Genomic DNA, 24741 nt, shown 5'->3' with positions numbered 1-24741 from the left:
CTCTTTTCTCCTTGTAGTATTTTTTTATGTCGAAATTATTTTCAAATTCATTTGCTCTGCTGTTATTTTGCCAGGCTTCCTATGCCCTGCACTCCTGGGGTCTTAAAATAAACTTGACATTCCTCTGGGCTACCAGATAACTGTTCTCTGAATTTGGGCCAAGCTGGCTAACCCTCTCAGGAATTTGGTGCCCAGAGTAGAACATGGATGCCAGTAGTGCTTTCCTGAGCAGCATTCAGACTTTCTAGTGGAGTATTTCACATGTTGCCTTTTACTAACAACTAAATTATGTAGAATTTCTGTTATGTGGGAAAAAAGGATTTGTTTGATTTTTATAGCTCCCTGTTGCTGTGTTTGAAGGGGTGGGATACAGTGTGGTTGTCTTCATTTGGAAAGACAGGTGTCTGGTAAGGAAGGCAGGAGCCTCCCTGAAAATGGAAAATATAAATGCCCTCCCTCTGAATTATAATTTTGAAATTAACAGGCTCTCAGGCAAAGATACGGGAATAGGAATAACAGTTCTTTACTAGGAAAATTAAACTAAAAATGCAGTAGTACAAAAAAACCACTGACAGAGTCAGAATACAACCTGTCATCCTGTTGGTCAGGGTGTTGGTAGCAGTCCAATTAGAATTGTGGCTCCGGTCTTCCTGGAGTGACAGATGTGGTTCTGTCGAAGCAACAAAGGGTGTAGTTTTCCTCCGGAGGTCCCGTGGTGGTGAGATGGGTTCAGTCTTCCTCTGGCAATCCAGTGCAAATGGGCTGTGCTGGTGTTCTGAATCTCAGGTTGTATCCAGGTAGGAATGCTTGGCTCCTCCCACTGAGTGAAGCATCTCCCAGTGGGATGATGTAAGTGAGCCTGGATGGCCCATTAACAGCAGATATCCCCTGCAGGGAGCATGGGCTGTGGAAGAAATAAAGAAACACTGCCTCACATGGTTTTAACAGCTGGTGATAGAATACATACTGCTGGTTACATCTTGCGTTGAAACCTGAGACAGTGTACAATTAGCAGAACTCAGCTGTATTTTCAGTCCACCATCACAAACACTTCTAGGATGTAACAATGGTGAAAAATGTCACAGTTACAGAATCAACAGCAATCTATGCACATAAATCACAAGTGCATAGGTTCAGTATAAATTCATTATCAGGAGACATTTCCTTTTGTCAAGATTTTTGTTCTTTGTTCCTTCTGTCAGAAGACTTTTGCTACTTAATGTGATCTGGGAGTCCTAAGATAAGAAAACCAGTACATCACCCTGGTTTGATGAAATGTGCTGAAGAGTGAGGTCTGTATTAAGAGTCTCCTCTGTGTTGCAGCTGTTTTGCACCCATGAGGATCCCAGTCAGGCAGGCCCTGACTGGGGTCATTTAGAGTGCTGTTTGTCAGAGCTAATTATGGTGGTCACGACAGGACCATGTAAATAATAATCCCTTTTGGTGCTGGTGGAGCAGCAAAGCTGCCTCCTGTCTGTGTACAGCACACATTTATAGTGGGTGGTAGGTGATTATCCCCAGTATTGATCCCCATGAGGAGAGATTTGGATTCTGTAGAGAAATGCTTTGGTCTTTGGTAGCAGACAGATGAGGTGAGAGCAAACCAAACCCAGAATGGTCTGCAGCCAAAAGCTCCTGTGCATTGTTCATTAACAACCCCTGTGCAACTGCTGTCAGTGGCTTTTTCACTTGAACGGTGAATGCTGGTTTCAGTCTGGTTTTAATTGCTGCATCATTTTAAGTCCTCAAATTGTTTGGATGTTCTGGTAGGCATTCTGTTGGGTAAAATATCACTGCATCTTTGGGATGCAGGTCAGTTCTGATGCTGTTCTTACAGAAAGCCCTTGTTAGCGACAGCCCCTGCCTGCAGGATGTGTTTGGAAAAACCTCTCAGAATCTGATGGGCTCTCCAGTTAATAACGTGCAGCAGTAAACTGGTAACCATCAATTGCCTGTGGGATGATGAAACTGAGGATTTATTGATTGTCCTTCTCTTGCAGCCTAGTGGTTCGTTTTGCTGGTGAGCAAGTGCTGCTTGTACCAGCTGCCTCTGGGCAGTAGGTAGAAGATTCCTTATGCAGTGTCCTCCCTGCACTACATTTGTTCCTAACATCTGTTGATGGCTGATGGGACATGCTCCAAGGTGGGAGGTTTAATTTTCTGCAGTGCTTGTTCATGTTCAGAGCAGTGCAGGCCATTCAGTGTACCCCGTCAGTGTGTGTGTGTGTGTGTATGTGCAAGCGGGGCCCTGGCCAGGCCTGACCTCAGGCACTCTGCTGAAGGGCCGAGGCCAGACCTCAGGCATGGCTTCACTGTTCCCAGGGGCTGCCAGGGGTTAACACTGAATATTGACACAACATGGGACATCGTGGTGCTCCCAGCCTCCAGAAATCATGCCACAATTTACATTACCAAACGTGTTTTTGATACACTTGGCATGTGGAATAGTCCTTGGTATTTTTCCATTCATTTGTCCAGTAACTTATTTTACCTATGTAAAACTTAGTAGAACCATTATATAACAACGATTTCTGCAATTTAACAACCCAGTGTTAAAAACCATTTCCTTTGTTTTGTGCTGCTTTTAATGACTTTTAATGACTCCGGGGGGTTTTGTAATGGAAGAAGAGTACCAGGATTCATTACAATCTTCCTCTTTCTGTCTGGACCTTGGTGTGGCCAGTGCAGGGAAAGATGCACTCTATCTTGGGTACTACTTGGGTAGTGAAGCTGTGGATATGCCACAAACACATATGCCACAGTTGCATAATTACATTTCAGGAGAATTTTCTTATCCAATGCCTTGCATTTGCTTTTTTGAATGTTTCTGGCACTGAAAGTGTTTCTACAGAACCTCAAGGTCTTGTTCTTGAGTGCAGTTTCCTGGCCTTTGATGTGTATCATCTGTAGTATTCCTAAAATGGTACACATTTCTTCTGTAATATGTGACTAGCCTGACACTATTGTTATAAAAAGAGTACTATATAATAATCATTCTTGTCTCTGAACATCTGTAATTGGTATTGTCACTGTTTGAAGTGGTTGAGGCACTATATGGGCACCCTATACACCTTTCCCTTGAGTCTTTCTGGCCGGAGGGATAAAATAAAAGTGTAACTAAGGAAAGAAAAAAATGGAGGAAGACAAATATCATTCCAGGAATACACACCATCTTGGTATGACGAGTTATGATGCTCTAAGGAATTGCATTGTATTAAACCTGATTTTTTTATTAACTAAATTAAGTAGTCAGTGAGTATTCCAGCTTTCTAAACACTGAGGTACCATTATATAAATACTGATTTGGGTAGTCCTTAAAGTCTTGCTTAATAAGGAGGAAATAAAGACATGTTTAGGGCAGTTTTCCATAATGTGCTAGCAGTTTGAGAACATCCCAGATAGAAAGAGAACATGTCAAGGAAGTGCTCATGTTTTGATGTAAACTGCATACAGGAAACTATACTGGATGTAGCAGAACATGAGGTAAGGGCTGATGTTAAGTCATAATAATTAATTAAAAATTGTACACTCTGACCTTCCTTGTTTACTGTTACCTTTTGCTAAGTCTAAAGCTGGAACTTGCTTAACCAAACATTGCATAGCCATGAAGAACAGCATTGTCACACCAGCCCTTTGAACACATACTGTTGCTTCAGCAAAGCCAGGAGCTGAAATATTTTTGGAGTTAAGTAGAATTGGTGCTTTTTCTGGCTCCTGGTGGATTTTAGATTTAAATCCACTGACCACAATTCAATAAAATCACAGGTGATTGTTGACAGTGTGCAGTTGGTGGGGGTGTATCTTTGCTTTTTTAGTATGCAAAGCTGAGCAGAGTTTCCTACCAAAAGGAAGGGGCTGTATTTATCATGTAAGTACCACACTTGGGCCAAAACTGTGTCTGCAAACCTGCATGGATCTTGTGCTTATTTATCACTCTTACTCTTTCCAGCTGTGGGAGCGCAACAGGGGCTCACCATTCTCCTTAAGATCCCTTTATTCTGCCAGAGCAATAAAAATCAGCCTTAGAACAAATTCATACCCAGCCTTTCATGGCTGGCCCGGTACCCACAGAGCAACACTGCATTTCAAGTACTCCATGTATTTTGGAAAAAAATTAGGTTAGAAAGATCTTATTTTATTTCTATAATTGAAATCTGTGTTGTTAAAAATATTGAAATCAGTGAGACATTCTAATTTTATTGTTCCCAGTACTAGAGATCATCTGCAGATTGAGTTCAATACACTCTGGATGGAGCACAAAAAAACCCCATAGATTATATTACAAGATAAAACATAATATATAGATGTTAATATGTCTATGCATGTATGGTTACATTGCCCACAAAATCTGTTTGGATTGCCCTCATCACTGTTAATGGAGGTATTTTCTTAGAGATCATCTTAGGAATTGAAGTAATTACTCCATACACTAAAGGATGTGTTTAGAAATATTACTCAGGCAAGCACAGCAATGTTAAATGCAGAGTGCATATGGGTAATTTTAAGCTTAATCTGAGCTTCCAACTATAGCATTAAAAACCTTCCCAAGAGGAATGAACTTTGCAGCCTGATACAACTGCAGTAAAAAGCAAGACTCCAGTAGTCTGTACCTGGAATACTCCTCAGTGAAGTTTTAACATGATTCCTGAGACATCATTTTGAACCAGTAGTTACTGAAATGCCTTTTTTTTTTTTTTTTTTTTTTTTTTTTCCCTGCTTTTCAGTGCCCAGACCAGTCATGCAAACAGGATTTACTGGCTTACCTAGAACAGATTAAGCTATACTCCCATCAGCTCAAGATCTGCAGCCAGGTGAAAGCAGAAATCCAGAATCTCGGTGGAGAGCTCATCATGTCTGCAGTAAGTAGAAAAATGGCATCAAATACTCTGTTAGTCAAACTACATGTTACATTTGAGTTGGGCTTTCCTCCATGATATTTTTCAAGCTTGCAGCATGTTCCACTGTCACTCTAAATCTTTTTCTTAACACCTGCTTAACAGCGAGAATCTGAAACAGTGAAGCGTAAGTTTTCTGGCTTTAAAGGAATAACAATCACCTTTTCTTTTTAAATTTTCACAGCACATTGTGTTATCACTGTTATTCTGAAGTAGTTTGGTTTGAAGCACCCACTTGAAAATGCTGGTGCATTGGCCTACACATGTGGAATATGCTCATGTGTGTGTCTGAACACAATAAAAACAGTCCAGGGGTGGAGTTCCAGGCCAGGAAAAAGTGCTGCAGGGTATCCTGCAATAAAAAGAAAGAAATAAAAGGAACAGCAAGGTGATGCCTCCCACAATCCGTGTGCAGTACTGGCCTGTAATGATTCCCACGATCGTGTGTGATAATGCCCCCATATGTGGTGATGGTTCCTGCGATCTCTGTCGGGTAAAAACACTGCTAAGTGCCCGGACATGATTCCCGCGATCTACGTACAGTAATGCCACAAGTATGTGGTCATGCACTCCACATGTGGTACCGCCCTGGAACGCTTCCCACGTGGGGTATTGCCCTGGAATGCTTCCTGTGAGCCTCATGAGGTATTGCTCTGGAATACTTCCTGTGCTCCACGTGCGATACTGCCCTGGAATGCTTCCTGCAAACCACGTAGGGTATCGCCCTGGAACGCTTCCGGTGCTCCACGTGCAGTACCGCCCTGGAATGCTTCCCACAAACCGCATACAGTAATGGCGCCCATATGTGGTCACACTACCCACAATCCATGTGGGGTAATTCCTCTGTCTCTGTCTATACCTATCCTTGGCTATCTGTACTCACCTCTGTGTTTCCTGCTCTATATCTGTCTGTGAAGCTATACCTGTCTATACCTGTCTCTTTCTCCCTCCATCTACCTGTACCTATCTGTACCTGTCTCTGTCTTTATCCACCTATACCTATCTCAGGTTGCCCATCTCTCTATGTAGCTATCTGTTCCTGTCTGTATCTACCTCTGTCTAGCTATATAAGTGGCTCTACCTATCATATACCGATCTACAGCTCTCTATAGTTTTCTCTATACAGCTCTAGCAAACCATACCTCCCTCTGCCTGTCTGTACCTGCCCATACCTGTCAGTACCTATCTATACTGGTCAATATTTAGCTCCACCTGTCTAAACCTGTCTCTCTCTCTCTACCTATCTATACCTCTCTCTATATACACATCTCCATCTATATATTTGTACCTATCACTGGTTATCAATATGTGTTTCTATCCATCTACACTTAGTCCACCTGTCAGTACTTGTCACTCTCTGTCCTTTTATTTTTTTACATATATATGTGAATGTATATCCCTCTCTGTACCTGTCAATAGCTGACAAAATCTCTGTTGAGGATCTTGCTCCATCATTGCCAATATCTCTGTCAGATTCTAAGAGAATCTTTCAAAATGTGTAAGAATCAGCTAAAATCTTACAGAATATGACAGATTCTCTTAGAATCTGTCAGGCTATAACAGAATTTGCCAGGATCTATCTGTACCTGTCTATGTCAATGTCTGTGTGTACCTGTCACTACCTCTCCCTTTCAAAAATGTCTGTATGTGTCAATATCTATCTCTGCCTGTCAGAATCGGTCACCTCTGTCCATCCGTCCATAGCTGTCAGTCGCTCTCTCTACCCTGTCCATGTCTGTCCGTACCTATCGGCACCTGTCTCTACCTGTGTCATGCTCCTTGTCCCTGTCTCTATATCTACCTCTCCCTGTGCCTGCCTAGCCCTATCTCTGCATATCCATATCTGTACATATCTATTTCTGCCTCTCTCTAGGCCTTCCTATGCCTATTTATCTCTCACTAAAATTACACTAATCAGAAATGAAGCCTTTGTTGCTGAAGTGAGATTTGAAACACTCATTTCTGTAGGATACTCGTGCTGGCTATTCAAATCGTAATTTAGACACCACTCTTGAACCTCTGGAACAGTTAATTAATTTTAATTGAATGTATCATTTCTGAAGCCAATGCTTGTTTTCACTTGGGCTCCACGTTAACAAGTTTCTCTTCCTTACCTGTTTCTTTTCACAAGCAGTTCTGTGACCACTGTGGGTTACAGTAAAGCCAAATGTTGGAACCAAGTTTGGTTCTTGCTATTTCTGCCTCCTGCTGCAGAATACTCACGTTGTTTTCTTTTTGTTTTGTTTTGTTTTTCTTTTGTGTCATTCCTGTCAACAGTGCATAATCTGCCTCGTGCAAAAAATTTAAGTTCTAAAAATGAAACACCAAATTTAACTTCATTGATAATCCCAGAGAGATGACTTTAGCTCCTAACACTGCTTCAAGGAAGGAGGGTGAGAACTTGTCCTATGTGCATCCAGAAACTTGAGAAAGACAACTGCTTGTTCAGATAAATGCTCCATTCCCTTCTAGTTCAATATACACATGTGCTTAGTTTGAGTCAGTGGAAATGAAGAACATGCTTAGAGGCCTGAATGGCTTTGGGGGTGTTCTGTGAAATCAAGGTGAGATGCTGCAAGGTTGATACTTTCTTAAATATTCTTAGAAAATGCTCCAACAATGTGTTCTCTCTCTCTCTCTCTTTTTTTTTTTTTTTTTTTTTTTTTTTTTTTTTTTTTTTTTAAATAATATGGGTGCTACATAGAAAAGAGCCAAATTGCCAGCCAGTGTCAAGAGACCTGTGCTCTGACTCCAAGCCTTTTAAAGACAGTGGAGACACAGTTGGTTGGTGTCAGTGGTTATGAAAAATATCTAGAAAATTGAAAAAAGTCTCCCTCGTCTCTGTCGTGGGAAGGGGACATGACCGACTGTGCTCAACTGCCCACCTGCAATTAAAAGTGTGGTTATATTGAAGCTGCACCCCCAACCAGCCCGTGATGGCCTTTTGTATCAATTTAACTATTTATGTTTTAATTGCTTTAATTTTAGAAGAATAGTGATATTTATGTTGTAGAGATCAATCACTCAGTCAAGAGGGAGAGTAATGCACTAGTGGTATAAAATGGCTGGCTATTGAATTGCTTTTCTTAAAAGCTGGAGCAAGTTCCAGCTTTGAAAGTGCATGTTGGCTTTAGAACTTGATCACATTCCTAGGTTAGCTGACCTTGGAAAAAAGTGACAAACCCAAGTTCTGTGTGAGAAAACAGAAGGGTTCTTCTCCCGTTCCCACCTTTTCCCTCCCCAGAAGAGAGTATTAGAAGTCCTTTAGAAAACACAAGTCAGAACTGTAGCTGGAATAGGATTGTATTTTATGTTCTCCCCAGTCCTGATCTTCCCTGAAAGAGAATCAGAAAAGGAGATAGCAAGATGATTAAGGGGAAGAAAAACAAAACAAAACAAACAAACAAAAAACTGCCCTGCTCTTGATAGTAAAGGTTTTATTGTTCATTAAGTAAAAAACTTGTGAGTCTCCAAATACCTGAAACTGAATCGATCCTTGGATTCAAGATGAATCCATCTTCACTGGTTAGTGAAGACCTGCTACAGGAAAAGAAATCTACCAGAAAGAGGAATAAGAAAATTAGGAAATAATCATCTTCACAGGTTCCTCCATTGATTGCTCCCTCCTGCACCCATGTATAGGTGTGTGCCAGGAATGACCTTCCTGGTCCTTGGGCACCCACCCCTCCTCTGGCTGGCACTGGCTCCTTACAGTCCCCTTATCTCCCACCTCCTTCAGGAGCTGGCACACCCTGCCAGACGGCAGCAGAAAAGCTGAGGGGGAGGCTCCTCTCCTGTGAAAAACTACACATTTCCACATTCAGATTGAAGCGTGGAGTAAGGACTTTACAATTAGATAATTGTAAAGCAGGCATGTTTTATTTCCAGCTGGGACACACAGGGAGATATCTCCTCCAAACCATGCGTACCTGGCCAGAACAAGGTCCAGGTTTAAATAAATATTGATCCCACAAATCCACACCTCCCCAGCCACCCATTCCCCGCCTTCTCTCGCTTCGTATTCTAATTAGCTGTAACACCTCCTGGTGGTTGTGACCTGGGGTCTTGGGAGGAAAGCCAACATCTTCCTCAGGTTGATCTTCGCTTCTGGGCAGGCACAGTGCAGGTTTGGATATTTTTCAGGTCACTTTGCTCTTGCGAGAGATGAGGAGCTTAATTTTGCTGGATTCAAGCCACAAAGTTCTGCTTCATTGATTTTTGATAAATACCTAGGTCCTGCTTTGCTGAGTTTCAAGATCATACATCTTACCTATATGACTTCTACTAAGTAACTACCTAACAGCCAAGCTTAATAGTTAATCTTCTATGTGTTCTCAGTACAAGTTGTTTCTTTACTTTTACAAAGCCACCAAAAACTGCTTCTAAAATCCTGTATTTTTATATTTATAAACATCCTGCATATAAAGATGAGACAGAAACAACTTCCACAGTGACAAATCCACTTTGAGAAACAAAAGGAGAATGAGTACCAGTTGATGGAATCAAAGCACTGTTTTGACATGGCTCTGACATCAACCCCACACTATCAGAACTGTGCACAAGGATCTTGGATTTAAATCACCTTCAAGGAAAATCTCTTCTCACTAGAGTTCATTAAAAAATGACCCAAACCAGCCTCTCCTGAAGCCTAAAGACCAATTGAGAGAAAGAGAGGGATGAAAAGCAGAGGAGGTAGTGTCACATGTTTGCAGATCTGCAAAAGAAAGAACTGTCTTCTTGAAACAGAGCAGCCACAGGCTCTGTCTTACCAGTTCTGGATGATGCTGTGGTGAAGCAACTAAAGGAATCCTAAACTGGTGTTCCAGGTTAACCCTGGGTGGTACCATGGAGCAGTGGGTGACAGTGCACAAAGGTAGCTGTGTCTCTGTCAGCAGCAAGGTGTGTTCTCATGCACGTGATGACCTGCACTCGAGGAGGTGCTGCTGGCTTTCAGCATAGCTCACTTTGGCACATACTCCATAACAACAAAGAACATTTTGCATACGAAAAACTATATTGATATCCATAACCACAGCTCAGTCCTCTTCAGCTGTTTTTGATCTGTGTGTCCTGTGCCTGTGTCTGCCCTGCAGCAGTGCTCAGCCCCCTGTTCTGCTCTTGAAGGTTTCTTACCTACAGTTCATCCCTGGCTGTATCATTAGTGGAGGTTAATTAGGCCACTTCCCTTGAGGCAGCTGGGATTCTTTGTGGACTTCCCAGCTGACAGCTCTTCTCACTGCCCTCCTTGTTTAGCAGCTTTTAGACCTTAGGCCACACACTCTTGTAGCCTGCCTTTTCCACTGTCCATCTTCAAGCTTCTTTCTAGTACCTTCTTTCTAGTTAGCCCCCCTTTGTGGAGGTTAGAAGGGGTCCTGTACAGAAACAGGGAGGAAGAGATGTGGATCATCACCTTCTCATTCTCCATTCACTGCGGTTTTGTTATTTTCATTCATTAAAGATTTCTTGCTCACTATTTAGTCTTTCATAGTCCCATCCGGTACTGTGAGTACTGCTGCTTGCATTGCCAGGTTCTAAGCTGCACAAGTCCAAATGGTGAGGATTCACTAAGTCTTCATTAGGAGTGATTAAATAGGAAACAGACATTTCCTTCTACTAATTAATCTGATGCCTCTTCAGGCACAAAATAATGGGGTAACATTGGCAGTATGCAGAGTGACAGGAAATGCATTCACTTATGCAGATAAGCTCATACTTCACTTAGAAGCGCTGCACAGCAATAGCCTTGCACCTTACCTTGCCAGTTTGCTCTTTTTTCAGCAATGGCTTTAGCTAGAGAGAATTATATCACAGGGCAGAAAATGAACATATCTTACATATTAATATTGTGCTCCATGACTTTTGCCAGGCAATTCTGTTTTGTGCCGTTTATAGTCATTATCTTTTCTTCTATATTGTACTTGCAAGAGAGATGAAGCTTTTGACCTTAAAAAGCTTAAAAAGGAAGGGTCTGGAAAAGCCAACTCTCTAGAGTCCCAGTATCCCAGAATTTGCTAACTGGCACAGAAGCCCCGCCTCCCTTCACATTGGCCAGCCTTACCTGTGCACTGAGGGCTGTTTCACTCTGCTGTTCCTGCAAATGTCCCATTTATCTTCAGCTCTTCCCCCCGGTGTCTCAAGAGCCAGACTTTAACTTAAACACTGACATCAGGCTGCTTTTGTGCCCAGTGCTTTAATGTGTCAAACTTCATACTCCAAGGCTGGACTGAAATAGCTGTTTTCCTTCCTGAGTTCCCAGGCCCATTAATTCAGGAGTTTCCAGCACAACACTGCAATGAATGTGTTCACAGGTGAAAACACAGACACAAAGCTGTAAGCCAGAAGTTAGAAAAATGCAAGGGAGGGTCTCTGCCCCTAGGCCTTTGGCTGACACAGTCCTAATCCCTGGGTATCCCTACCCCAGGAAGAGGCTGCCTTGGCCAATGTGCATTGCTGTAGCAGCTGGCAAACAGCCCCACGCCTTCACTACACTGGAAGGGGTTCAGCTGCTGCTGGAGAGGAGCTGCTCCTTTGGCAGCACAGGAGATGGGAGCAGTGCACTTCAGCTCCTTTAGGGTCTGGCTGTGCTTTCCCCCTGGAAGAGGAGTGAGATGGGCAAAACAGCCTTGCTGTGGCCCCGGCAGGACTGGAGGGAAGGAACAAAGGGCTAAAAGCAGCAAGCTGGGAATCTCACTGGAACAGAGGCTGCTCTGAGAGCCCACCTGAGTTACTACAGGTACGTGGTTCATTCCTCTGCTTTCAGTGCTGCTCTCCTGCTCTCACTGCTGTGTGGAGTTTGGTGGAACAGCATCCCTTTCCCTAGCTTCCGATCCAGAGTGGCTGCTCTGACAAAGCCGTGCCCTGAGCACTAGGGCACAGCTCCTGCTCCGTGCTCAGCCACTTTGCTTCCTCTGGCTGGCGTTCCTACTTGGCACTTCTTGAGAACTCTTAGTTGAACCTGTTGGAATGGATGGGGGAGGTTACTTGTAGGGCCTCACACCATGCATGAAATGACTTATTTCAGTATTTGACTCTGAAAATACTGAACTGCTCAATTTCTAAAAGCTGTCATTAACCCCCAAGAGCTGACACAAGTTTTCTTCCACTGAGAGTTGACAGAAATGTTTCACTTTGAGGTTTTCTTATCTAGTAACACTGTAACTTTCTTGCTTTTGCCTAGTGTACACGGGCAAGTCTGTGGATATAGAAATCCTGGCCTTCAGAAAGGGATAGATTTTCTTGTCAATCACTTACAGAGAACTCAATTACAATTGCTTTCTAAACTGCATCTACTGAGAAAAACTAATTTAAATGAATAGGAAGTATTTCTGGTAATGTACACTAAAGGACAGCTAACTTTTCCTAGTAATAATTACTCTGGTAATTAGCAAAATCAGGATGTGTCTTATAGTTCTTAGACTCAGTGTATGTCAAAGATTATTGCAACAAACACTCAATTTATTCCTCAACAGCAAGGAAAGGATTTATATTAGGCTATTGTTCTCTTTTTCTCAAGGGGCTGTTTTTTTAAAAAAATAGATTCCTTTTTTAAAATCCTCCCTAGAAGTAAAAGCAGCAGTACTGGGGAGGAACTGAGCTATCCGCCTGGCTAAGCATCTGCTCTATTATGGTGTTGCACAGGAACAATTTCACAGCCTTTAATGTAAGTTGTTTATCATTTAACTTGGACACAGGCCTGAGCTAATTGTAAAACTCAGTTTCAGTTCTTTGAATCCCGCTTAGCCTGAAGCAGACTCTGGCAATGGTTACTTTTTAGTCCATTAGATTCAATTTCCCCACTTGAAAAATGGATAAAACATAGAACAGACCCCAGACACCCCTGAGGTGTTTAATGCAATCACTGGATGGACACACAAACATACATAACCGATGAACAGCCACATTTTTAGGAAAACCCAGTTCCTTGGAAAAAAACTCAGGCAGTGAAGCTGACCTCCTGAGGCCATGTCCATGGGGATGAAATCTCTCCAGTATCCTAGAGGGAGACCATGGCAAAACAGAAGTGAGCGGAACACTGAGGAAACAATTTCCAAAGAAAAGAATCAAAATGGCAAGGCTCCCTTGGGCTCATTTGCTATCTAAGCTGTACTGGGGTTGAATCTGTGCCAGATCATCTGGCAGCTGCATGAGCACACATGGTAGATAACCAAGTGCTTCCAGTTCCAACTTTGCTATGCTTTCTTGGACACCCATCTTCTGGTGTCACTGTTAAACCGAGATCTCCGTTCCCCCTAAAAAGAAATTAACACTACTCTGAGTGGGGAAAAAAAGGAGGCTCAGAAAACCAGGCAAGTAAGTGGTGTTAAAATCCCGGCCAAGGCCCAGCAAAAACTCCAATGCCTTCAGCAGTCAGGATTTCACAATAATTTGCCTATTTAGATTGTTCTGCTACTTTTAATCTTAAAGGACTAAATGACTATATAGCAACCTTAGTGAAAGAACCATAAAACAATTCAAAGCAGCAAATAGCTATACCTAGTAAAAAAGCAGAATTAAAATCAAAAGCACAATGTAGTAAGGATTCCTTACCTCAAATGCAGCACTATTCAGACGCTCACTGCTCTCCGCAAAAATGCAGAACTTGTGTTACTTTCAGATGTAGCTGTCAAGGAACAAAATTCAGTCTTAGTTTCTCAGTATAGTGTACCAAAGTAAATCTGCTTCTAGGAATGTATTTAATGAACCTTGTGTTTCAATTAAAATGAATTTTTAATAACTGACCTTGTTTCCTAAAGAATTTTAACTTCAGATTTCAAACACTGTATTTGATGTTCAGTTCTCAGCTTCCACCTGTATGAAAAACCTAAATCTAGTTGAACTGTAAATACAACTTGGGATATTGTAAACAGCCAACCGATACATCTGTTCTCAAAAGCAAAACCTTACAGTTCCCTGCAGAAACTCCAAGAATACTCCCAGCAGAGCAGTCGGGGTGTCCCAGCTGGGGCTGCATGCATTTTGGGGGTGCAGGCCTGCACAGCTTTATTGTCACTGCCTTATGGCAGAGGGACAGCACCTGCACAGCCACACAGACCACAGGAGCAGGGGCCTGGCTTCTCTGCATGCCCTGCAATATGGAGCGTTTGTATTTAACTGCTACACAAGTTACAACTAGTGTTGATATGGGACAATACAACCATTTCTTAGTGCACTGAACAAAAATATTTTGACAGCAAAAGGGTTTCTTCAGCTTCTAAGTCATGATTCTCTTTGTTATTCCAAACATGAAAAATAACTGCCCATATCAGTTATTGTATTGTTCAGCATTTCATAGCAATAGATTGCCACTACTGCCAATACATTAAATTACTTTACAAAAATGAGGAAAATACAATGCATGTAAACAAACTGAAAAAAAAGTTTCAAGATTCATTTCTTGTCTAACTTTTTCCTTCACTTTTCTTATTCAGTGGCTTGCTCTCAGGACTTCTGTTACAGAGGTGGAATAGAGGTGCTGGAGATGGGAGACTGGATTTCAGCATCAGTGCTGCCAGCCTGATTGGGGTGGGGTTTTTTTTTCTTAAAAAATACTGTCATCTGCTCGGTATCTTGTGTGTTTCACCCCAGTGTGAAATTACAGTGGCCAGAATCATTCTGAATTCCTTTTGCAACAACAGCCAAGTACTAATGCTCACAGGACAGGTAAGGAGAGAAATGGCAAGGGACGTTTTTCCTAAAGCCTTTAATGAATTACTGTCTTAGCTCACACAGTCAGACCTCTAAAATCTGGAGGCTGGGATCTTGTATCTCCGTGGAAAATGCTGAGAGAGCAAAAGTGGAGTTAGGCAAAAATGAAACAGCTTTAGTTTGGGGTTGGTTGTTTGGTTTGTTTTGTTAGTGAATCTTAATGTACCACTTGCTGTGCACTGCAGAGATTGCAGCTCCAACTCTCTAGCTGAAACAAACTTAAACGCTCAATGAATATTTTATCAGTCTGTCATTCATGCCAAGTTTCATTTCTTCAGTTTTCCTGGAAATGAGACCTTGAAGAGCCTGCTGAATATCTGAGATAAAAGCATCCAAGTGAAGACAGTTCTTAAGTACATCAGTTTTTTAGAACAACAGATTTCCACCAAACTCTACATTGTTACTGGCATTGAGGTAGAAAAACAGCTGCTCTCTAAACCCAAAAAAAAGGAGATTAAATGTATGGCCTGATTGTTACCATCTGTAGTACACATCTAAGAGCATCAAAAAGCTTTTCCAAAATTCTGAATGCGGTAATACCCCACCCCAACAAAACCTTTCTTTTTAGAAGGCAAATGTAAGATGCATCAGAAAGCTGAGGGGTCAGGTGGACATGAGGACACGAGGACACAGCATTCTTCATGTTTCTCAGTACACACTGAAGTCACAATAAAGAACAGCTGAGGTTTTGTAGCATCCTGCCTGGATGCTACCAGATTCTTCTAGAAGCCTTTTCCCTCCCATGCAAACAGGAATTTATTTGCTGCCCAACCTGCCACCCCTCCTCACATGCCTCTATCACCCAGCAGCTTGAAAAAGGTGGAGCACTTACACACACTGGAGACACTGAGAAACTTCAGGGAAAAAATCTCCTCTGAAGCCAATTCACCATTTCCCACAGAACTGAAGCCATTTTTTCCTTTGTCCCAGCAGCTTCACAGTTGTGTTATTACTATGCCAGTGCTGGAAAAAGAAATGTTAGGTGGGGTGGGGGGAAGGATTATTCAAACCTTTCAAGAAGCTATGAGGATTATGGTGGTGTCAGCTGTTGTAGATAACAGCAGATAATTGAAATTTCATGTGTTTGGGTGCATGCAGAGGTGTGTCTCTGTATAACCAGTCCTCAGGTTAGCATGAAAGAAAGAAGTTCTTGTGCAGCTCTGTCTCCTCCTGCTCCAGTAAACACCGTGTGACAGCACCCAGCAGTGAGGTTTGGCCAGAGCCTCCCTTCATCTGCACCTGAGTTAGGGCTGCACCTCCAGGCAGCCTCCCTGGGGAAAGGGCCAGAGGTGTTGGGAGTGTGGGACAGGAACTCAGAGCAAAATCTTCCCCACAGCCTGCAGCGCTGGGAAATGGTTTGTTTCAAATGTGTTGGATATATAAAGAAGTGTTTGAAATTTGGGGGTCAGCATGTGCTTTGAAGTTCAGATCAAAGTGTGTGACAGAAGCTGCTGCAGGGCCAAGGCTACTGAGGGGCTGGGCAGCCTGGCTCTCTCCTTCAGCTCATACATCACAGTCGCCAAAAACATCCACCACTCACCACCCTAATGGCACCAGTGCCCTGCAAACGCCATGTGGCTGCTAGAGGCTGGCAACCCTTTCTAGAAAGTTAACATGCTGCAGCAGGGAATGAACTTTAGAGGCCATCTGGTAGATTTTACACCTTTTCTTGGGGAATTGAGATAATTTCAGTTTGCCATCACACATAAGTGTGCATTCAACCAGACATCTTACCGATCTTTTTTTTTTGCATTTCTAGAGAGGAGCAGTATGTGTTGTATTAAATGGAAGATTTTTCTGCCAGTTCAGAGGTGTTTTCAAACTGCAACTAAATGCAGCTAAATGCAGCCTCTAGGCTGCATTTTTTATTTCTGCCTTACTTACATTTGTGTTACACAATTGGAAAGAAGCCAGAATACTAATACACCCCTTTCACCTGATGAATTTGTTTAACCTGGTAAAGGAAGAAGACCACAAACCTTTCTTAGTAACCCCATCTATAAATCTGTACCTTGCCCAAAGCTCTGGGGTTTGGCTGGATGGCAAAGGACAGATCTCTCTGCCACTAAACACACGGACAGCCCTTCAGAGAACTGGCCTCAGTGTTTTTACACAAATATTTCAGCAAAGGGAATGTTTAGAAGGTGAAGTGTGAAGGCTCTCTCATTTTTAAGAGTAATCCTACTATTTCTCCATCCCAGCCATAGAGAGCTTCCTCAGTGTTCTGTTCCCTGTCCATGAGCAGTGACAGAAGACAGCCCAGCTGTGGCAGTGGTATGGCTGTGCTGGATGCTGGGGAAGGTGATGGGCTTTGTTTGTTCTGCATTCTGCCCTTGGGTGGCACTGCCCGAGCAGGTGATGAGGCCACACAGTCACTGTCATTTCTGTGGCTTATCCCCCTTTAAATATCCCATACAAATCTCAGCTGCTGAGAACAGGTTCAGCAGCTCTGAGAGCCAGAGCCAGACACTTCAGAGTATCCCAGCATTGCTCCTGAGCACTTGTGGGAGCTCCTGAGCACTGAGAAATGTGACAGGAGCAGCTGGAGGCCTTACCTAGTGCTGAAACAAAGGAAGCAAGGGGTCATTTTCACAGCTCTTCTTCAAGCTGGTTTCTTTACCTATCAGGAGTAATTGCAGTAGGACCCTGCAGACAAGCATTGTGAATTCCTGTTAAAGAAAAAAACAATTAGCATTATCTCCCAAAGCATTTATCATTTATTTTTAAAAAATTATTATTTTTATTATTTTATTCGACCAGCACTGTACAGGATTTCTGTACATCACAATAAATCTGAGTAGCAGAGCACGAGCACAGTGATCGAACACATTGTAATGGTTTTAATTCTGAATAATTGGGCGGAAACACTAATTAATGTGGTGGTTTTATGTTTACTAAATTTTGGTCTTAGTACTTACTCTTTTTCTGTGGGAGAGAGACTAGGAGAAAAACAAAGCAGGCTTAACTTTAAAAATGAACAAATAGCTTTATTAACACGCATTAAAAGAATGGAAAAAAGAAAGTTGGGGAAAAAAAACTAAAACAAAACAGAATGAAACTCTAAAAACACTCTTCCCTCCCCTCACAAACTGTTAACTTTCTTATAAAACAACATAAAGAGACAAAACTTGTAATTTTTAGTCAGTTTCACTACTTGAAAATCGTTTTTCATCAATTCTTTAGGAAAAGAGTCTCTCTTAGAGTCATGGATCCCACTGATAACTTAGAACAGTTCTCTTGTGGGTTTTTTTTAACTGTCACAAAAACAACCGCCTGGGGAAACCTGCTTTTGTGACTCCTCCCATTATCAGTTTCCCAAGCTGCTCATGGGTCATGGGTCTTAGACTTTTGCATACTGGGGTGTCACCTTTTAAAGATGAATAACTCAAAAGCAAAGGATTCTTCATCTCAAGGTACAGAGATATCATCTCACTTCTTCACTGGCACAGGGGGCTTCTCATCTCTATCTCTGTTCAAGCATCTTGTAGGCTTAATATTACTTAGTCCATCACAAACACCTTTACTCAAATCTACACACAAATCTAAACAATCATATCTCCAAATGCTTATCTTCCCATGATTTAAAGGAATGATCTAAATAGAGTTAATTTCTGTGGCTCAATAAGAATGGAACAACAAACTCCTCAACCTTCTTTCCTAATAGTCTTTTCACTCTCGCTTCACTGACTTCATGCTGTTTTTTCTTTATGTTCACTTTGTCCTTTTCTCTCTCAGAGAAGGGCCAAGCTCTGGAAGCTTCATGTTGCTAAAAAAGGGTTAAATCTGCCCAGAGTCTCTTCTTTCCCATGGTAGCTCGTGGTGTTAGATTTTCAAGGTCGTGCTTGTGAGGGGAGGAAGAACTCAAGCAGAAACATCAGAGATCAGAGCACCCGGGCAGGATCATAAATGCCTTCTCAGCCCATCCCTCGATGTAATCGGGGTGGCCTCAGCCTAAATGGTGCCCATAGCTCTTATCAGGGGCCCAGCAGAGATCCTCCCTGGTCCAGGGAAGTTTGGAAAAAGTAGTCATTGTAAAGCAGCAACCTCTCCTTCCCCCCGCCACCTGGGAACTGATAGAACCCCGCCAGGCCTCAGGCCAGCTCCCCCAAAAAGGGGGAAGCAGCAGGCCGAACTCAATGTTACCTGTCTCTCTCTGGCCAAAGGAAAAAGGAAAGGACCCACCTACAGGAGATCAAGGGGATTTATATGGTACTTCCCAAAGTCGTAGCTGACATTTTTTAGTGGTCAAAACAGATGCCAGTATTCCAACTAACCATCTGATAGGTCCCTGTCTTTTCTAAAGCAATTCCAAGGTCCTGAACTGGAAAATCATTCCGCATTCCTCTATGACTAAAAAAATTAAACTGTACTAACCCATGATACACATGAAGGGAAAATATGGAAATTACGGTTTAGTCTCTGGTAGTCTTACTTTTTAACTGTTGTTTATTCCTGAGCCTACTGTGATTAAAATGACACTGACTTCTAGGCTGGTGTTTCTGTTTCCTATTACAGCTGGACAGCGTCACTTCACTAATTCAGGCCGCCAAAAATTTAATGAATTCTGTGGTGCAGACAGTGAAGATGTCATATATTGCATCCACAAAGATTATCAAGATTCAGAGTCCTGCTGGCCTACGACATCCAGTTGTGATGTGGAGAATGAAGGCTCCAGAGAAGAAGCCCCTGATAAAAAGAGAGAAGCCAGAAGAAATCTACGCTGCTGTCAGAAAAGGTTCTGCAAAGAAGAGAATCCATCCTGTGCAAGTCATGAGTGAATTTAGAGGCAGAGAAATAGTCTGATATTTTGCCACTGTCTTCCTATCTTGAATTTTCAATGATTTTTCATATTTTCCTGCACTTATTAATAACTATATATGTCAATGTTTTGCTCTAAATCTGTAAGATAACACTTGCTTAAATTATTTGAAAATGCTGTTGGATTAATTAGAAGTGCACAGTTGAAAATAATCCTGATTCTCCTGCAGTGACAAACTCTGGTGTCTCTGCACAGCTGGGCCCATGCTGCAGCTGGGACGGAGCCAAGTGCCAAGTGCCCAAAGCCAGCCTGCAGTCACCAGGCATTAGGAGCTCCCTCAGCCGGGGTGAGAGTGGCCCTGCTGCAGTGGATCTGTTTTGTGACGCACAGGATTTCAAACTGGTGCTGCTGGGCCAGGTCTGTGATGGACATCATCACCTGTGACCAGGTCAGCTGGGCTGCTCAGCTGAGCCCAGAGTCTGGGCCCTAAACCTCGCATCCAGAGACCTGTCCTTGGCCAAGGCCATGCCTTGGAAAAGTAAGCTTGAAAATGTCTGGGGGAACACGAAGTGTTGGAACAATGTGGATGTAATAATTTAGTAAAAAAAGCACTGACTGCAAGCCAGCAGGGATGACAGCTCTTTAGAAGGCTTTTGGAAACCTGAACAGGAATCTGTGTTCTACCCCTTGCTCTCTTCTGTGAGCCCCAGTAAATCTGCTGTTACATTTGGCAGTTCAGATAAATCAGACATTAACAATAAAAAACTTAATTGCTGCATGAAAGAACAACTTTGAAATAGATCATTATTCTGAGACCAGTCTGTGAAATACACATATCTTGAATCTTAGGAATAGGGATTAGATACTTTTCCAAAAATAGATACTTTTCCAAAGCAACTCTAGGGAATTAGGTCACTTCTGACTGATGAGTCCTGAGACTTCTGCAATGTACTTAAGAAAAACTAGTTTTTTCTAAATACTTTTGAATCTGAAATCCACTTGGTTTAATTTTTTTAGAAGGCTCTAACTTGCCTTTTTGCTATGTCATGAATTTTCCCGAGACTGCATTTGTTACTCAAGATGTCTTTGCTTGACCATTCAGTGGATCCTTTGGCATGGCCTTCTACATTTCCTAAGGTGAAAGGGCTCCCTCAAAAGCCAGAGCTTCCTGTGTGTCACTGACTGCCATTATGGGATGGCTCCACATGCTGGGCCACTGCTCCAGGTCATTTCTTACCATGTTTGCACAGCAGTGCCTGATCTAGCCCAGTGTGGGCAGTAAGAATAACCCTAAACTGTGCCTTTCCTCTTGGGGCTGTTTGTAAGCTCAGGACACTGGGGCAGGGTAATTTCTAGGCTATTGGTTATGTAACCCCATGGAACTATAGTGCTCATGAATTAAAAATTCTCCAGATCATTCTTCCACACCTTCTATAACGTTGCAATCAGTTAAATGGAACAAAAGAAAAGGTTTGGAAGAAAATCGCCTTTTTCCAACTCCAGTTCTGTCCAGCATGTTTGCATCAAGATCTTGGTGGTGTCTCCTGGCTTTGCTGCTCCTCCAGAGGCAGCAGGTGTGCTGACACAGCCTTGTGACCTGCTCTGGGGCTGTGACTGTCCTGAAACCCTCCTGTCTCCAGGTTACACCTTTGATCCTGGTCACCTTGACATCAAACATTTGTAACTAATGCCTTGATATCACATTATTAAAAAAAAAAACCCAACATGTACACCTCCGAGAAGCTGCTGTCAGTGTTGTGAGATTTTTTCAGTGTGTCTGTAGTGCAAGGCCTGCCAGGTGTGCTCACAGGAGCACCAGCCTTCCTTCCAGCATGCTGCATGTGCTCCATTAGCTGCTCTGCAGGAGAGGTTTTCCAGCATCAGTATCACCAAAGCACACTTCACTGCTTCATTTCATGCTCCTTCCTGCACTGCCAGTCTCTGCTCTTACCCTGGCCATGCTCAGTACCCAGTTTGATCTCAACACAGCAATTTATTACACAAAAGCCATCCTCTGAATGAATAAGGAATTTAAAACCCACTGCTGGTTGTTGAGAAGAGGCAAAAGAATGATAATTAAATCTAGACTGAATTTCTCTTGGGTCAAATTCAATCCCAAGTGAAAAAGTTTATTCCTGGCTAAGGAGCAGAGGGTAAGAAGTCCTGGAGCTGTAAAAAGCCCAACTCATTACCCCTCCACCAGTTTGGGAAGCAGGGAACCATCACTTCCCTGCCACGAGGGAGAATTCTGGAGGAGGATAAACTGCTCAGTAAGTTTTATTCTGAGCAACTCCTCATTCATCCTTCAACCTCCTCACTCCCTGCTAGCCCAGCTTTCAGAGCATAACTTCTCCCCCAGTTGCTGTCTGCTTCTCACCTGCACATCCCCTCACGCTGTGCCCTCCGCTGCTCTCAGCCTGGCAGAGCTGCAGCTTTCTCACCTCAGCAGCTCACATTATTTCATCAGCCTGCCTTGGCCTCTCCCCATTACGGAGCAATGTGTGATGATGATTGAAGGCAATTTTATATGAAAAATTTTCACCTACAGCACTAAAAAGTGAGAGTCCCATTGCTGAAGCCCATTAGTTTGAGAGGACAGGTCTGCGGCACTTCCATGAATCCCAAAGCTGTTGAATTTTTATTTTTTTTAATAAACAGCTGATGTGCTTTTTCTGCCAACATAGCCTGGTACCACTAGGGACGCTCTATAGCTACATCTTTACTAAAGAACGTAACAGCCTGACATCAGGCCTGGCATGGGGTTGTAAAAGTCCTGCAGTGCTTTTTCAAAAAGCTTGTGTCCATTGTGTCCTGTGAGTCCACAACTGAAGCATTTGAGAAAAATATGTTTATATAGCAAATTCTTCCATGAGCCTTTAGAAGTTTTCTTTTTGACCAAAAAAAAAAAAAGAAAAGAAAAGAAAAGGAAAAAAAAGAAAAAAAAAGTATCAGCAGTGGATAATAAAATTCTGTGTAAAACCTATTTTTGCTTCCAGATATTACTTATTCCTTGCGTTGCTCCTGGTTGAACTCTGGGGACTTGCCAGTATATTAGGCTCAGGAAATGAGATAAATAACCCCTATTGCCTCAGGTTGGATTTAAAACTAGAAAAGAGGTGCTGGAAGAGGCAGAGCGGCTGCTGTGTGTGAGTGCTGACAGGACAGTAACGGGGTGGCACTTCTGGCAGAGGACACGGGAGCTGTGGGGGCTCTGGAGGCAGAGGCAGCACTCGGCTCTCACCGCGGTACCTGAGCCCAGCGCTGTGGCTGCAGCCAGGGGTGGTGCCTGTTCCTGCCTCACAGCTCGGCATCCCAACAGCCTGGAAAAGCAGCACTCACCGTCCCTTCCCTGTCAACAGCTCTCGGACACGCAAGGACCAGGGACCCTCCCCAGCCCTCTGCTGGGCTCCCACACACCTCCTTTCCTCCTGCACAGAATTCTTTGCATCCCATGGAGCCGTGCCTGGAACACTGAGGGATCTCTGCCTGGTTACACACAACAGGTAATGCCCCTGGGGGGCTGGGGAGGGAGAGAGAACAGAAGAAAAGCACTCATCTGATATTGTCCACTGGAGGCAATTTAGCATATGAGTAATTAATTATTAAAGATCAAGGAGATGATGCTACACACTTTTGTTTTGTTAAAGGCAAGAAAATGTACCGGCAGTGTTAATTAAAAAGCCATGGATTTTGTGTTTCACACTGGAAGTGGTGTTGCTGCACTGAAAAATACTACCTTTCAAATGAAAAACCACAACTCACTGGAAACTTTCTTGGCATAAAGAAAAATAAAATCTATCCAAAGCAGAAATGGCAAACAAACCATGAAAATACTTTAAAGCCACTGATGTCTCTCATGAACAGGAGGAATGTGCTGTTATGGTCCAAGGAACTGAAAGCTGAGGAACTAATTTTTGGCTCCAGCCTAAAAGCAATACTTAAGATGAAAGCTTGCACTGCAAGAGGTAGATCTAACAGTTTTATGTTTTAAGGAGCTTTTTACAGGCTAGGAAATATTCACATTCTACTTCCTGATGGTGAGAATGACCATGTTAAAGTAGGCTGCACACCACAGAGATGGCCTGTGCAGGGTGATGTTTCTTCTCAACCCTCAGATCTTTTATCAGCCTGGTCATTTTAGAGACCTTGGCTTTTCTGCTGCAGTTCTCAGTTACCTTCATAGAAGGCAGCACCCCACAGCTCAGGAGCTGTGGGTCAGGCACTGCTCTTCCAGGTGGTAGAGGGTTTAAGGAGCTGGTGCTCCCTACTCCAGCAAGCCTCTGTGCCATGGCTGCTTCATTTCCACAGCTTCCTCACTGGATGGAAACAAGATAGGAAATTGCTTCCACACTTTGTACCATGCCCAATCAGCTAGCGTGGCTGAGAGAATAGGAGAAAACTAATTTTCTTGGTGGGATTTAACTTCTTTGGTGGAGAAAGAGTAATTTAAAACAATGATTGCTCTAGGAAAGCAGAAGTCTCCCTGAAGTCAAGGATTTCCAAAAATGAAAAACCAGCAAAAGGCTCTTTTCTGCCTTCCACTCCCTCTACAAACCCAGGCTGGTTCTCTCAGACTTCACTGAGGGTTGGGGCTTTGCAGCTTTGAGGTTCTAAGGACCAGGGTGTGGTCCTTAGAACCTCAAATGAAAATAAGTAAATAAAACAACCAGTGCAACTTGCTGTCAGGAAGGTTTGCATCAGTTTCCCTAAGAGAACATCTGGGTGCATATTGCAAAATTTATATTTAGCTCATCTGCACTTAGAAGCAAGTTGAGGACAGAAAAAAAAGGACTAGTGCTCTGCTACTTTACATCTTGGGTAAAAATTCATGGAGGGGGAATGTAGGTTAGATGTGGGGAAGGAATTCTTTACTGTGATGGGGGGTGGGCAGGCTCTGGCTCAGTGCCCCTGGATCCCTAGAAATGTCCAAGGCCCGGCTGGATGGGGCGTGGAACAGCCTGGGACTGTGGCAAGGGTTGAACAAGATGGTCTTCAAGGTCCACACCAACCCCTCAACATTCTGTGATTCTACATGGATTATACAGGTGCCACAGATTTCATACAGAAACAGGAAACACAAGCACACACTGCAAAACATCTGCCCTTAATGTGGCTGCCTTAGTTCTTCGGTGATCTGTGCCCTTGGCTGATAGAAAAATAACCCTCTCTTATTTACCTGTTTATATAATTATATAGTTAACCTGTTATGTATTTTATATCTATTACAACACACATTAGTAATGACTATTGTAACACATTCATACAACCTGAGTAACAGAAATGAATGTAATTATTTTTAATATAATTAAATATACAGATATATTTATACTTAAATGTATTTATATAATTACATAATATTTAGTTACCAATAAACTAAAGTTG

The 24741-nt window shown here is 42.7% G+C and overlaps 1 protein-coding gene across 14 annotated transcripts in view; it reads left to right on the top strand.

Annotated features, from left to right (window-relative positions):
• CTNNA3 (catenin alpha 3) overlaps window positions 1-22272 on the top strand; it is a 444137-nt gene extending 421865 nt beyond the window's left edge. For 4 of the 14 annotated variants that reach the window (XM_058421607.1, XM_040071778.2, XM_058421606.1 and 1 more), the window contains 2 exons: window positions 4725-4859; window positions 19116-22272. In XM_058421607.1, the coding sequence (XP_058277590.1) occupies window positions 4725-4859; window positions 19116-19403 (423 nt within the window). In that variant the 3' untranslated portion in view covers window positions 19404-22272. The remainder of the gene's footprint in view (window positions 1-4724; window positions 4860-19115) is intronic. The other 10 variants (XM_058421609.1, XM_040071779.2, XM_040071777.2 and 7 more) reach the window with 4 other exon arrangements.
• Window positions 22273-24741: the final 2469 nt, after the last annotated feature.

Source organism: Hirundo rustica, chromosome 8 (genome assembly GCF_015227805.2).
Source record: "Hirundo rustica isolate bHirRus1 chromosome 8, bHirRus1.pri.v3, whole genome shotgun sequence".
In the NCBI taxonomy this organism is placed as follows: Eukaryota; Metazoa; Chordata; class Aves; order Passeriformes; family Hirundinidae; genus Hirundo; species Hirundo rustica.
This window is presented reverse-complemented; position numbering and strand designations above follow the sequence as displayed.